General features: G+C 45.1%; 1 protein-coding gene across 1 annotated transcript; it reads left to right on the top strand.

The window, feature by feature from the left end:
* The first annotated feature begins 3,373 nt into the window (after window positions 1-3,373).
* LOC111065373 lies at window positions 3,374-14,992 on the top strand. Its single transcript, XM_022353503.2, has 5 exons — window positions 3,374-3,931; window positions 12,059-12,226; window positions 12,313-12,439; window positions 12,518-14,062; window positions 14,143-14,992. The coding sequence occupies exons 2-5, from the start codon at window positions 12,062-12,064 to the stop codon at window positions 14,280-14,282; spliced, it is 1,977 nt and encodes a 658-aa protein (XP_022209195.2). The 5' UTR covers window positions 3,374-3,931; window positions 12,059-12,061; the 3' UTR covers window positions 14,283-14,992.
* The last annotated feature ends 854 nt before the right edge of the window (window positions 14,993-15,846 follow it).

Here is a 15,846-nt window from a genome sequence, read left to right on the forward strand (position 1 = left end):
ACGAAACTGTTTTAATGTTGCATAATAATTCATGGACGAACGTTTCGCTCGGTTCTCTCTATCGACGATCGCGGTCTGTTATCAACTGTTAGCAGTAGAAAATTATATGAATTGTAGTTCAACAAGTTGCCGGCCTTTTGCCGGTTACCATGACATTGGTTGGATGGGTATAGCTATCTACACCGACGGTATACGACTCGGAAATGACCTGCAGAATGCCGGAATGACAAATGCGTGGGGGGATACGGTGGGTGGGGGTAGGAAAGTGTCAACCATCATAATCGATAATCAGTTGAAAAAGCATGTGGATATCCCCAGCAAGAACTTTCGCCGCAATTAGATGGAATAATATTTGGTTAGACATAAAAACAGACGCACGCTGCATGGCTCCACACGGCACTCCATACGCTCCATACACACCATACGCTCCATGATGGGGCACCGCGCCTAGGGTAGTAAAAACATCAAAGGCAAATTAAAACAAATAACAAAAAGCACGCAAGCAACAGAGATACTCGCCTCGCCTCGCCCACTTCGTACTACCACTACTACTGGGCGGACCTGGACCTGGGCCTCTGGCCCCCTGGCGCAGAGCACAGCCCCCCCATTCAAAGCACAGATACAGACGATACCAGTATTTTTTTTCTGTGCGTTTTCGTTGCAGAATCAACAGTAAACAAGAGAGGAAGTTCAGCTTTGTGCAACGAAACACTTGATGCTCTTTATAGCAGATCTAGCGGAGATCTATCGTTCAGCTGAGCGCTACATTATACGAATTAAATGAGGAAAAAACGTCAGTCTGATCTGTGGCTCTGGGGCTACTTACATATGTATTACGTTTCACTGACTAAAAAGGTTTTTTATTTTCGACATGCCATTTATGCAATTTTAAATTCTTGAATTACTTTTGCTTTAATTCTCTTTGATTTATTTTATGCAAGCAATTCATTTTATTCAAGCAATTATTATTATTATTCCTATTCCTAGTCAAATTTTGAGTTTCATGTGTAAAATCCTGTGCTCCTTTCACTTGTAACTTTGAAGTTTTTTCCCTTTCAGTCATACATCTTTGGACATCAGTTCACAATACCCATATACCAAATAGGGTATACAAAAATAAAAAATAAAAAACAAAACAAAATTACCCGCGAGAGAGCGACAGCAAAAAGTTGCCAAGTCATTGGCTTAAAATGAATTTGTTTTCCTATGTTTGCGATGTCTCATCATGCTGAATTAAATGATAATTTATTCGATTTCTATATAGTCACACTTGCACCTGTACATACATGTACATATTTGTACATATTTGAAGCGAAAAATGCTTATGGTAAATATTTGTATGTATAGTCTACAGTAAATTAGTAAATTCAAAGTTAATTGGATTTTTTTTTTATTGTTTTTTGTTTTGTTTTAAAAACGTTTTACGAGACGTGAAAGAAAGCTCAGAAGCGTGTGTACTTATTATTTTGACCAGTGGTGTAAGCAGCACCTCCCTACCGTCCCCCTCCCTAGCTTCCACCATGCATGTGCGTGTGCTACTGTACACTAATTTCGCAATATATAATTGCCCCCCAGAATCTTGAATCTGGTTCGATTCGTGTGTCGTGTGTCGTCGATTTTTCATATTTGCTGTGAAAGTATTGTTTTTGCCTGCACTTCCACTTCCTCCTGCTCTAAGCCACCCCGCCGCTCCTACCCACTCCTCTGCTCATCCACTGACCGAGTCCGAGACCGAGACCGAGACCGAGAGCGACCTCCTCCCTCTCTCCGCACCTCTGTCAACAACAGAGACGGAAAGAGTGTGCGACTAAGCACTTGGGAAACCGCAACCACCTGTTGTACGAGCGTAAGACAGAGAGGGCGTGAGTGACAGAGAGAGCTTCGGCTGCTGGCCGGGGAGGCAAGTGCTGTTGAGCGGGGGTGGTGGTGGTGGTGGTGGTGGTAGTGGTGCTCCCACAATGTCGCAAAGCCTGTGTTTGCTTGACATTGATACTCGTACGGGCGCCCAGCCACCAATGAATGTGTCCCTGTGTGGGTGTGCCTGCGCCTGGTGTGTGGGTGTGTGCGAGTGGTAAGAACGAACGGTAAACCAGCCAAAAGACTCAATCGTCTCTCAAGGAGTTCTTGTTGGGCGTGCGAGCGAGACAGCCTCACCGATAGAGATGGAGAGAGTGAGTGAGTGAGAGTGGGTGGCGTGGCGTGGCCCTGGTGCACCGTGGTGCAAATTAGCTAAATGCATGATGCACTCTCTGCACTCTGCATGCGGCATGCTGCATGATGCATGACTCATTAGCCGCATAATCAGCTTGATTAATTTGCTTTCAGTTTGCGAATTGATTTGATTGATGGCCAGCGGCCAGGATCTAGCCATTTGATTGATGGCATTGCATCGACTGATTTATGGCGGCCCAACCAACGAGATACTTAGCGTTCTAATGACAGTGGTATATCCAGTGGGATGGCAGTGGCAGTGCTGCCATAAAGTGTAAGGAAATTTCGTAACAAATTCCCAAGAAAAGTGCTTTGTGGAAAATTCTGCAATAATATTATATGGGGGGTTAGGGCTAAGGGTGCTGCTACCTGAATAATCGTAAATTGTGGTTTAGCCCAAGGTGGCAGAGCCGCAACACACAAATGCCGCAGGATCAAGTCAAGATTTCGTTTCAGAAACGCCAGAGGAAGAGAGCTGTCCAACCAACTGCCGTCCAACACTTGCACATCAATCAAATGGCGGAGCTATACCCGGGGTCTCTCTCTCTCTCTCTCTCTCTTGTCTCCTAACGGCCAATTAGTGGCCTGTTGGTTGTCTGAGCCGACCTTTGAACTGTGCGAACTGTGCGTGTGCGGGCCACACTAGAACCAGAAACCAAAAAAGCAACAGTTGGCCCAGCGAGCGGCTAAATCAAAGTTGTTCTCTCATTGAGTCAGTATCTCTCATTATTGGCAGAGTCATGATGATAATGTTAGCCAGCAGACCACTGTTAATGCGTAGAGCGCGTGCGAGAGCCAGAGAGGGATAGAGAGCTGCTGCCTAGCTACCTAGCTGCCTAGCTGCCTATGCTGCTGCTGCATTTTCATATGCACTCTGCCCACGCACTGCCAGCAACAGGCAGCCAGCAGGCAACCAGCAGGCAGGCGCTATCACTCTCGTCCTCGCTCGCACTTGCACACTCACTCTCGCTATCAGTGTAGCCCGCTCCCGCTCGCTCTGGGTGCCGGGCCAGGCTGCTGCTGCTGTTGCTGCTGCTGTTGCTGTTGCTGCTGCTGCTTAGACTCGCGTTGCTAACGTAAAATGCTATAAAGGCAACCGCAGGCCGCCGGGCCAAGTAAGTCGATTGCTGGACGCATAACAGTGAACAACCCACACACATACACACACACAGGCACGCAGGCACACACGCACGCACGGAGACTTAGCCGAGCACGCAGACCGAGCGAGCGCACCAAAACAAAATAATATGATGAACTCACCAAATTCACCAAACTCACCAACGGCAGCAGGTGCTGGCTGGCAGTGAAAGAGTTTTCTGTTTTTGTATTACAGTTCGAACAGCTGAGTCGCGACGTTGTGTATAACACATACGCGGCGTGTTCTCTGCTCCCAACTCAACTCAACCAAACCAAACCGAACCAACCGTCAAACCAGTGTACAAGTGTTTTTTAACGGCTCCTCCTCGGCTCTCTTACTTTTGGGATTTGCAATAAGCCAAGCGCAGCGCAGTGCAGCTCAAGTGTGCTCTTCTTTTTTGTTTTTGTGCACTTCTCTAAACAGTTCTTTAAACTCAAACAAACTCAAACAAACAAAACATCCAACAAAAAACAAACAAACGTGTGAAAATTAGCAGCTTCCTCAATCCAAGCATCTGCTAAGCCGTAAACCGTGTGATAAACGACAGTTACAAACCACTTGAACAACAGATTACCAATTACCGTAAGTTTCGAAAAAAACAATTAAAACATAAACATAAACAAAACAAAATGTCAAAAATCAGAATGAAGAAAGTGTCAAACAGACAGAGGGGGGGGGCCATAAGGTACTACCACTACCACTACCACTACTGTCTGTCGTCACAGGCACCCACAATCGACATCCACAGCCCAACAGCCACTCTGTGTGTGCTTGGACGGGACCACCGCTCTACCCACCACATTTACCAACATTACGATCTGGTTCCGGGAAGCAAATTGAGTTTGCCTCCCTTGCCTTCCTTCCGTTCCCTGTTCGAAAAAAAACCTCCGCACTGAGCTGAAAATATTCACCAAATCGAATTAAATTTCCTTTTTTTTTTTGTGTGCTGTTTTTTACGTGATGTTATTTTTGTGCTGTCCTCGACGAAGCGCCTCGAGGGTTCCATAGGGATTCGTCCGGGGTCTGGAATTGACGGTAAATGCATTTACATCGGGCGCCAATTGGTGGGTGGATGCCGGCACCCCCCGTCGGAGTGCGTCAGCAAAACAGACACATATACATACATATTTTTTTTAAACGTGATCAGACCGTGCCATTGAAATGTTGTTGCATTCTGTGCTTGATAAGTTGCAAGAGAACAACCCAATCAAAAAGTGATTTGTTTTTTTGCGATTTTTTATTTAAATTAAACAAAATCTCTTATACTAGAAAACTAAGATCTTTAGTTGGAAAATTTGCCTAAAATTAGAGAAAATATCAAGGTATTAAATGCATATAAATATTGCATCAATCATAAATATGCCAGGCTTTAAATGGCTAAAGTTTCAGTTGGTATTAAATATAGAAATATTTATAATTTAAGCATGTACGAAACATTTGCTAAACTATGTTAAAACAAAGTTTAAAACTATTTAAAACTATTGAAGAACTTCTAAATACTCAGGGGTTCGCCGTTTCTCCTTTAAAAAGATCGCCAAACGTACAGAAATATTCCCAGCAATATGCCCAAGCAAAAGGGAGTCCCATAGGTACTTACACTTCCCTTCTAGAGTATTCTAAGAATATGCTGAAAATCTGTAGAAGGTGAATATTTAGATACTATAATTTGTGGCCACAGAATGCACGCGGAAAGCAACAGCAAAGCCAGTCAAAAACAACACCCCCCAGATGTCAGTTGGCCAAGGTTCTGGCCTGTCAGTTTTTTTTGCCGCTGGAAGAAGATGCTGCCCCCGCAGCTCTGGCATAAACTAAAGCTGTCAGCACACAACAGACTCGCAAAGCAGAGCCGAGCAGACTCAAAGAGCCCTCAGCACAAAGCCCCTACCCCACCCACACACACACACACACACACACAGACAGACACCCAGCAGAAGATGGGGAAATTTTTGTGCGGATTTTCGTATTTGACTCCCCGTGAGAGATAACCTGTTGCAAACAATGAAAATCGGGGAATTGGGGGCCACGCTCCGTCTGGTTTTTACTGTGTCTTTTTTTTTTGTTTTATTATATTTTTTACTTGGTAAATGTTACGTGAAAAATGTGCAAATGGGAAAAGGGAAAATGGTAGACAGATTTTAGAGTTTGTTTTATTTTTTATTTTTTTTAGATTTTGAATTGAATCAACAGTTATAAGCAGCTTACGTGCTGATGATGATTATCGTATAATGGAAGCGCCCTGTTCGCTGGGATTATGCAATCGATAAAGAGCGACCCCTCCCGTTGGAATCAGAAATGCAGGCGATAAGCTCCTGGCCCAGACAGAACAGAACAAAATAGAACTCTCTGGGTCTGGCTCTCTCACTCTGATATTCTGTGGGGCCAGTTAGATAGTTTGACCAATTGATTGGAGAACTCCCACTAAGCCAAAGCACACCTTTTTGGCCCAGAGACATAGAAACGGAGAGACGGAGAGAGGGAGGGAGAGAGAGACAGAGATCATATGTCAGAGTCGCACACCCAAGTGGAATTAGCATTTGTGGGCTGGAGTGAGAGCCAATTGCCATTGGAATTGGGAATAAGAATGGTTATTCGAATGGGAACCAGACAGTCAAACAGACAGACAGACAGACAGACAGAGAGGTTCGTTCGAGTGCATTTTTCTGGGTACAGGGGATTGCTTTGCTTTTCTTTGCTTTGCTTTGCTTTGCTTTGCTTTGCCAGTAGTATAGTGTTTCACTTGACAGAAGGCACTTAGGACCGGGGCCCAGCACACTTAAGCGGCGGGGGCGCGGGCGGCATCGGAGTCAATTTTTGAAGTGCAACGTCGGGAGTACGTGAGTTTATTCGAAACGAAACGAAACGAAACCAAATAATATAAAATAGAATAGAATAGAATTGTATGCAAGGCGGCAATGGACATGAGGATTTTCCCCCTAAGATTGATCCTCAATGATCTTCATTCACATACCACATGCATATCCCATGCCACATACCCATCACCATCACCATATTCCATTCCCAGAGACAGAGCCAGAGACAGAGACAGACACAGACACAGAGAGACACATGTGAGAATGTGACGGGTGTTGGGATTATTTTGTGGCCAGAGCACCCAGCCCAGGGCCTACTGTGGCAATAACAATCATTGAAATGAAATGAAATGAAATGCTACTAAAAATAGACCCATGCCAGAGCCCAATACCAGGGAACACACGTTTGCCCATAATCTCGGGATGCAATTGAGACGGAGACGGAGTTCAGCCTACACAATGAATGATAACTCCATGTCCATGTCGCACTCTCAGTCCCAATCCCAATGGGCCCACGGGTTTTGGTTTTGGGTGTATAAATAGCCCCATTTGTAGTCGTCTCTCTTTACATCAAGCCAAGCATGACGCTACGACTACTAGAACCACTAGCCTATACAGACGGAATAAATCAAAAAACAAAAAGCCAACACCACAGCCACAGCCAGAACCAGACCCAGACCTAGAACCAGAACCATGCCCTGCCATACAATGAGGTTCCCTTTCTTGGTTTTACGAGTGTTTGGTTTTAGGGAATGTTTTTTGGAAGGCGCCAGCACTGAATCATAAATTTTCAGTGGTCAAAAATGTTATTTTATTGCTGCAACAGATTTTACCTTGTTACTAGACAAAAGATTTGCTCTGAACAATGTTTGCATTGTTCCATTAAATGCAGTATGCTAACGGCGGGCAAACAGTGCAGTTTACAAGTATGCATATTGAGGGAAATCCTGTATGAAAAGTGCATAAAAATTATAAGAAAATCCATGGCATAAATTTAGAAATTTAAAACCTACTGAAGACTGCTTTTAACTATCAAAAGAGTGTGCCATAAATCCAAGAGAAATGCATCAAATTCAGTAACTAAATCTGGCAATAGATGTGCGATTTATTTAATCTCCAAATATTAATTTTATCTGCGTAAATTATATATTTATTCCCCAACTACTAGTAAAGACTTATTTTATCTATAAAAGAAAAGAAAAAGCTATGCCAGAAATCCAAGAAAAATCCATGAAATTTAAAAACTAAAGTCTAGGCATACAACCAACTAAAGATAGCTTTTATCTATCGAAAGTATCTCTCTCTCTCTCTCTTCCTAAGATTTCATTATTTCACAATGTTTGGCAAAGTATTTCTGGTCTTTGCAAAATACATATCTATGATCATACCATACCATACCATACCATACATAAGTTTGTGTTTATATGTTTGTATTATGTTCCTCCTGCTGCCTGCTGTTGCTCTCTTTTGTCAATAATAAATATTCTGTGTGATCAGCTGAAAGTTCTTGTGTGCATCGAGCAAAAGTTCAAAGAGTGTCAAATCTTCCAGACTAAGAGAGTGAGAGTGAGAGAGAGTGAGAGTGAATGATCTACAATTATAGCTTCTGTGTGTGTGTGTGTGTGTGTGTTTTTGTTGTTGTTATTGCGCTCTCTTTGGAACCAATTAGACGACGGCGCGAATCAATTACCGCGCTCTGCTATATATCTGTGGACAGGCCTTAATCAATTCTCATTGACACAATTTAATTGAAGTCTCTGTTGGCTGCTTGTGAAATGAAAACGATCAGTGCGACAACACAATTCTTTGGACTTGACGCCTCCCTCCTCTGCTCTGCTCTGCTCTGCTCTGCTTTGCCCACAGCTCACACAGACAGCTGGACACAGACGCAGCCGAGTGACAATATACTCTCGCAATTCCATGCCGAACCCCACACAACGATTAATCTCAATTAGAGGCCAATTGAGTGAGAGAGCGAGTGGAAAACCGCTTACAAAATGGTTTTTGGTATGGGAGATGCATCTTATCGGTTTTTGGGGGGGCATGTAGCACGGGGCACGGGGCACGGGGAACGGCGCATGTTCCAGTGCTTGTCCAACCATTAGGCTGCACCTGTTGTACATCACATCAGACACAGCCACATGTGCGTTGTGAACTTCAAAAGGTACAAGTGTTTTTTTCCTCTCTTCACTACACTTCACTTCTCCCCTTTCTTTTCTTTGCTGTTGTTTTCTGCTATTTGTCTTGTGGCTCCAGAGAGATACGACAACCGACAGACAGAGCGTCAGAGCGTCGATCGGACGCCTCGTCCGTAGTCAATAGTGCCGCCTGTGTGCCCCTTCCGCCCTTTATCTAGCCCGTTCGAAATAATGAGTCATCTGCTCCGCTTCTAATGGCCCAGCACTCGACCAATAGATAAGGGTTACGTATCCCCCCCTTCAAAAGTCGTCGCTACAAGTCGCAGGAGATTTCTTTTTCCTGTGGGCCGATTGATTCTTATCTCAACAGAAGCGAGAGAGAGAGAGAGAGAGAGAGAGAGAGAGGGAGAGATAGAGATAGAGATTGAGAGGGCACGAGCAATGCGAAAAATTACAGAGTATTTGCAGAGTATTTGCTTTGTGCGCCTTGTGGCTTTGTGGCATGGGGCAATACTTAATTACATTCCGTTCAACCGTGCTATCGTACAAAGAGATAAAGTCATACCCGTGCCAGTGGCAGCAGCCGCAGCCGCAGCCGCAGTCTCTCGCTCTTTGTTCTGCTTTATAATCCTCATTGGAATATTGGAATTTATGGACTACCTTCTGAGACGGGGAATACCTATTTAATAGCCCACCACCGTCCCTCCCTCCCCGCCATGCTACTAGTACCAGTACATTTATCAGGATTTTGTGTGAAACTAATCTGTGTTTGGAATACGCTTAACTTATCTGTGAATACCCTCTCTGGAATATGTTGTGAAATTCTTACCAAACAGATTCGATTCGTTTTGTTTCGTTACGTTTTGCACTTCCCATTGATTGGGGGGGCTTTATTATCAAGGCACTTGCTCCGGGCTCCGAGCTCCGGCGAGCTCAGAGCTCTGCTTCTCCACTCTGTCTCTGGCCAGCCCATTCATGAGTGTTTGCTTTTCTAAAACACAAAATTAAGTTGCCCACGCGGCATGACTATGCGAAAACACACACACACACACACACACACACACACAATACAAAATACAACAACAGTAAAAGCAACAAACAAATAAAAACCAAACACAAATACAAATACAAATTATAAGAAAGCAATGACGACAAATTGCGGAAACCGACGGCCGGAGCTCCATTGGCATCGAAACCGGAATGTCGCGGTCGCTGCGATGGAAACGCTGGATAGATAGATAGATAGATGATAGATATATGGATAGATTGGATGGATGGGATGGATTGGATGGTAGATCGCTTTGCATTGCACCCAATGAGTCTCGGCGCTCGGCTCTCGTGTTGAAACGTTTTGAGAGTGCCGTGCCGTGCCGACTGCGACTACGACTGCCACGATATATCGACTTAAAGCGAAAGTTTTGTATGGGAATATACCCTGCCAGGGAGCATCATTAATGAATGAATGGCAGAAAGAAGCAACAAATACACTGCCATGGAGCATCATTCATGAATGAATGGCAGAGAGAAAGAAGAAACAAAAGTCTAACGTGGAGAATGGACAGTGCAAGCAGAGCAGCGGCACGCACTGCTTGATTGTCTGCACTGTGAGAGAGTAGCAGATGTAGAGTGGGAGAGCCATTGCAGTCTGTAGCCTAAATACATTTATTTTTTGGTGCATAATTATCCATTTAAGAACTCACTTGGAATACTGTTTGTAGCCATAGAGTGTCTGCTTGATATATACATATATATAGATTCTATTCAGTATTCAGCTGTCGTAGGAACAGTTGCTGCTTGAATGAACCAAGGCAAAAACGACAACCGAGGAGTGCTGCTGCATGCCGCTGATATGCAGCAAATGTTAGTTAAAGAATGCAGAAAGCAATAAAGCGAGAACTGCATATCAAAAGTGAAAGAATAAAAAGAATAAATTTAAATATTTAACTACCAACAATCACGGAATAAAAATTAGCGAAAATAAACCCTGAAAATATGTTTAATACACTGCAATTTACAGTGTACTTAAAGCTTCGGCTTGGTTCTTTTTATTTATTTTATTTTTGTACGCTTTCCTCTCTGTTGATCGATTGCTTAAAGCTATGGTGGTGGGGAGGGGGCGGCTGCTAAGTGCCATCGTTGTGCTACCCCTTCTGCAAGATCGGTCCCAGTTGCAGTCCCCCCATCCCAACGCAGTTCGAGTTCCAGACAGACTGCGACTACAACGGACGGGACGGGGCGTCAATTTATGGCACGCTCCGATGAAGTTCAATGGCAACGGCACACGGCACCGATACATACATGGAGAGGCAGCGTAGAGTCTCGTCTGAATGAAGACATCCCACGGATGCATCTGCTGGCAGTGCTGCACCGGCTTTGTCCTCGCATTATCGATGCATAAATAAACGCCACATGCAACAGGGGAAGGTGGCTAAGGGGGCTAAGGGGGCGGTTAGGCGGTACAACTTGTCTTTTGATTATCACAAGAACCGAACGAACGATGACAACCAACTCTCGATCCTTCTCGATGGGGTCTCACTTTGCCTGTGCATTTCCATGCATCGATCCAATCCAATCCGGTCTGGGCGCTGTGCTGTGCTGTGCCGTGCCGTGCCGTGCAACACTTTGGGGCACACCCCACCCGCTAAGTGATTTCCATTTTGCTTCGTTTCAAATTGCAAAAAGAATTCTCCTCGTGACTTGCATACGAAATACTTACCGCCAATCGGCGCGACAATGTCGCACCCATTAATAGGCAATTTTGTGTGTGTCGTATCTATGATGGGAGTCGTCACTCGATAGACCCTATAATATTGATGATTGTCGGTCTAGTCTGCAACATTATAGCGGAGCTTTCTGCGTCAATCCCAATTAGCAATTAGAGCATTATCTTTGCTCCTCCACCCTGCCAGCCGCCTCCTGCTCCAGCTCCAGCTGCGGCTCCAGCGCCATTTAAGGTGTGCCCTCATCGACTATAGGGGGCTATAGATACGAAATAAATACTCGTGCGAGTACGAGTACGAGTATGTGATAATGCCAGCGTTGTGATGGCTCTAATGATAGTTTTTTTGGAAAAACACTGACAACGACATACGCACACACACACATATGTATGTAGGATAAGGAATGATAATGGAGAGAAATTTGTTAGACACATCTGAGATTGCTAGACGTTTAACGAACACTCGAAATGGGGATACGCCTTGTGGGTGTGGAAGCTCTAAGAGAAGGATGAAGAGAGAGAGCGCGAGTGGGGTAGCTCTCTAATAAATATAATAGTTGTGAAAGAAATGGCATCCCAGGAGCGCAAGCAGGCCGACCAAAGGGCACTGCTGCATGACGCGCTAAACCTAAAATCGAAGGCATAGAGATTCGATAGAGTATGCTGCATATATTGCAGATGTTTTGTGTTAAGAGCTGAGACAGAATCAACCGAGGGGCACTGCTGCATGACGCACGACAGCAAGGATTAAGATGCCAATAATGATACAATTATTTGATGATCAACTGATGATCTTTGAGGAATAGAATAATCATAAAAGACAGCAAATCAGCAGAGCCCAGGCGAAAGCCAAAGCAAGCCGAGGGGCGCTGCTGCAGGACACGTTACAGCTAAGAAGGGATCAATTTGAAACTAAACTAACTTTTAAAAGTTATTGCCAGTTGTTTTGTGCTCCCCTGAACATTAAATAATTATAAATCGAATGCTAGGAAATCCCCAATTAATATCTTATCAAAATTAAATGTTTCTTGTACTCTTTCAGGGCATGGACAAGTCAAATTTAACGGATAAGAATCACACGAGTGTGTACAATGTGACGACGAAACCAAAGAAGCCCAAGCGGCGGGACAAGAGCGATTTGGGTGCAGATTTTGTGGCACCCGATGGCGGCTGGGGCTGGGTCGTATGCCTCGCGGCTGGATTGAATAACGTATGTGAAATAGAAATTGATAAGCGAGTCCATACACTCGAGTTGCATTCAATAAATCATTCATCAATTTCTTTCTTGCCATCCAGTTCTTTTTGTTTCCGGCCCTGCAGCAGTACGGCTTGATCTACAGAGTGCGAATGCACTCGCTGGGATTCGATGCCAAACAGACGACAACAATTGTGAATGTGGTGATGGCCATATCCTCGCTAGTGGGTAAGTCAGTGGCGGGGAGCAGTGCGGAGCGGAGCAAGGATCATTAAAATATTTATTTATTTTCTCCCCCTTTTGCAGGCATCGTCAATGGAGCCATGTTCCGGCGCTTCACATTCCGTCAGGTGGCCCTCACGGGCACCATCCTGGCCTTTGTGGGCATCTTCCTGACGGCCTTCTGCACCACCTTCTGGCAGTACATTTTCTGCCTCTCAGCGGTCTATGGCATTGGCCTGGGTCTGGCCATGGCTGCCACCTCGCTGGCCGTCAACACATACTTCAAGCAGCGGCGTCGTCGTGCCACCGGCTTCTCCTGGACGATCACGGGCCTGGGGCCCATCTTCTTTCCGCATGTGTCCACGTGGCTGTTGGGCTTCTACGGGGCCCAAGGCACCATCCTGATCTACTCGGGCATCGCCATGAATGCCGTACTGTGCGCCTTGACCCTGCAGCCAGTGCTGTGGCATGTGCGCAGGCCAAAGACCAATTCCACCGAGGCACTGGATGCGGCCAAGGACCATCCCGAGCTGTTGGAGGCCAATGGGAATCTGCTGACGCCCGGCAGCGATCCGTGGATCGACTACGAGTGCAAGTACTGTCAGTACCAGAAGCGGGCCAGGCGTGGCATCTTCTCATCGCAGTATCTGTTCAATGTGGACGATCCCGAGCGTCCCGGCTACGAGATCACAGAGCCCGGCACACCCATGCTGGCACGCGCCAACGACGGATGGTTCGGCTCGAAGGTGTCGCTCACCGCCGATCAGAGTGCGGGCGGGGCACGCTATCGCACGCGCAAGGAGCTCATGCGACAGGTGTCCTCGCGCAGCCGCGAGAATCTCGATCACGTGGAGACGGGCCGCATGGACGAGACCCACGAACAGCAGCACCAGCACCAGCAGCAGCAGCAGCAGCAGGCGCTCTTCAAGCCAAACTACTTCAATCGGGAGCGCGAGGATCTGGATCGGTATGCCAGCAAGACGAGCGTCTACTCGAGGCACGGCCAGGAGGAGCTGCTGCGCTGCACCTGCGCCGAGGATAAGGCACTGCTGCAGAAGACCGCCGAGGCCATGCGACTGGAGCAGATGGACGATGATGCCCTCCAGGCGGAGGAGGATGAGGCCAAGAGCCGCATGACATTCTGCCAGAAGGTTAGCAAGTTCTTCGATCTGGATCTGCTGCGCGATTTCACCTTCGTGAATCTGGCCGTCGGCATGAGCATCATGATGTTTGGCGAGATGAACTTCTCGGTGCTGACGCCCTTCATACTCAATAGCTTTGGGTATTCGGACGCAAAGATCTCCCTGGTGATGTCCCTGCTGGCCTGCATGGACATCTCAGTGCGTTTCCTGGCCCCCCTGGCCCTCGAGAAGGTGAAGCTCGACAATCGGGTGCTGTTCGCCTTTGGCATCCTCTGCATTGCCGTCGGCCGTGTGATTGTCGCCTTCACCAGCTCCTACGAGGTGATGATCGGCGTCTTTCTGCTGATCGGTTTCGGCAAGGGTTTCCGCACCATTTTCTCGCCCCTGATCATACCCAGCTACGTGCCGCTCAATCGCTTGCCCGCCGCCTCCGGCCTCCAGCTGATCTTCAACACACTGTTCACCTTTGCCATGGGCCCCATTTTGGGTAGGTCTGCCCGGCTGTTTCCCTCGACAGGACTTTTTCGCTAATTTGTGTGTGTGTATTTTTCAATGTGTATTTTGCAGGCAGCATCACGGAGGCCTTTGGCTATGCCGCCACCATTCATGCCATCAATTTCCTCACCGGCCTGGCACTGCTCCTCTGGCTCACGGAATCGATTGTGCGCCGCGTGCTGAAGCGACCGTCGAAGGGGCTGGGTCAGTGATGTCCGGCCGATAATATACATAAATGTATTTAGGACAGTCGTCTCGTCTCGTCTCGTCTCGTCTTGTCGGAACTGAAACTACTTGCTTGGCCATCCATCAATCCATCCATCGATCCATCGATCCATCAATCCATCGATCCATCTATTACCCAGTGTGTGAGCGAGACGACTCTCGAGGACGACTTCTGGACCTGGAGCTGGACCTGGAACTGGACCTGGCCTTGGCCTTGGGCTTCTCCCTAAATGTTAGCTTAGATCGAGTTTTTTTTTTTGTGTGTGTGTGTGTGTATGTGTGTGTGCATAGTATTACGTAGCACGTTGATTGAGCATACGGCATAGTTGCAGGCCGTACTTACAGATACCTAAGATACAAATACACAAGATACAAGATAAAATATACCTATATACATACATACATATACATATACATATATATATATATACATATATACTATTATATACATTAATTATTGCATAACTAGCTCGTAATTTACCCCTTAAAACTGCAATCCCATCATATCCCACCACCATATCATTTTAATATCATTTTTATTTTTATTTTTTTTTATTTTTTATTTTTGAATTTTTTTTTTTTATTATTTTGTCACTTTTTTTGTTTGTGTGTTTAAAATAAAATAAATATATGTAATCTATAAATTAGACTAAGAACACTGTACTTATCCCGATCTATCATATAATTTGTGTGAAACTGTCCCACACTTTGATCGATAAATTGATAAATTGATAAATATATATAAATGTTAGTTGAGTTACAAAAAAGGAGAATTATCTCTACACTCTCGTCTCTGGTCTCTTGTAAATGGATCTATGAAATTAGCGAAGAAAATTTAACATCTTTAGAATGAATATTATTATTATTTTAATGATTTTTATTGCAGCAAACATTAATTGGAGTGGTTGGTGAAGTTCGCAGCGAGAGCAGCTTCGTGGGGAATGAGAGATTTCTTGGGGGCTGCCTTTGGCTTCTTTAGGTATCGTCCAATTGGATATACAAATGATTTCCATTCTAGTTTTGTGTGTTAATCAGTTCAGGGAATGTTTCCACAGCAAATTAATTGATCGCAAGGAAAGACAGCTGCATAACCTCTTACTGAGCAAACCATTTATTCTTATTATTTGTAGAGAGATTTTTGATGGCTTTGTTCCATGAATTGCAAATGCTATTTTGGCATATATAGAAAGATCATCTGAAGATATTCTTAAACAAGAAATTAATGATGATTTTGTTTGTTGATTGCTTTGTGAGAGCAACAAAATGGGAATCGCTTGCTTAGTAGAAATTCAACAATTCTAGTTATATAAAACCTTGTGTATATATCTTTACACCCACAAACAAATGAATAGTTTTCGGCACAGCAAGATGGCAAATAATATATCCTTAACTTGGTTATCTATTTGGATTTATGCTATGAATGTATGATGCAGATTATACCGGCTATAACAAACATACAAATCCAATCGGTTTGAAGTTTATTAAATGAAAAATCACAAAGTATCTGCGACCGAAGCATAGCAAATGGTCCTTCCGTTCGAAGTTTATGCC

The sequence above is a fragment of the Drosophila obscura genome, unplaced genomic scaffold (assembly GCF_018151105.1).
Source record: "Drosophila obscura isolate BZ-5 IFL unplaced genomic scaffold, ASM1815110v1 contig_73, whole genome shotgun sequence".
Taxonomy (NCBI): Eukaryota; Metazoa; Arthropoda; class Insecta; order Diptera; family Drosophilidae; genus Drosophila; species Drosophila obscura.

Excerpts from the sequence above, each read along its gene's own strand:
- LOC111065373 (XM_022353503.2), top strand. The coding sequence starts at position 12,062 with ATGGACAAGTCAAATTTAACGGATAAGAATCACACGAGTGTGTACAAT. Across the intron at positions 12,227-12,312 it reads TCGCGGCTGGATTGAATAAC|TTCTTTTTGTTTCCGGCCCT; the intron begins GTATGTGAAATA and ends CTTGCCATCCAG. Across the intron at positions 14,063-14,142 it reads TGCCATGGGCCCCATTTTGG|GCAGCATCACGGAGGCCTTT; the intron begins GTAGGTCTGCCC and ends TGTATTTTGCAG.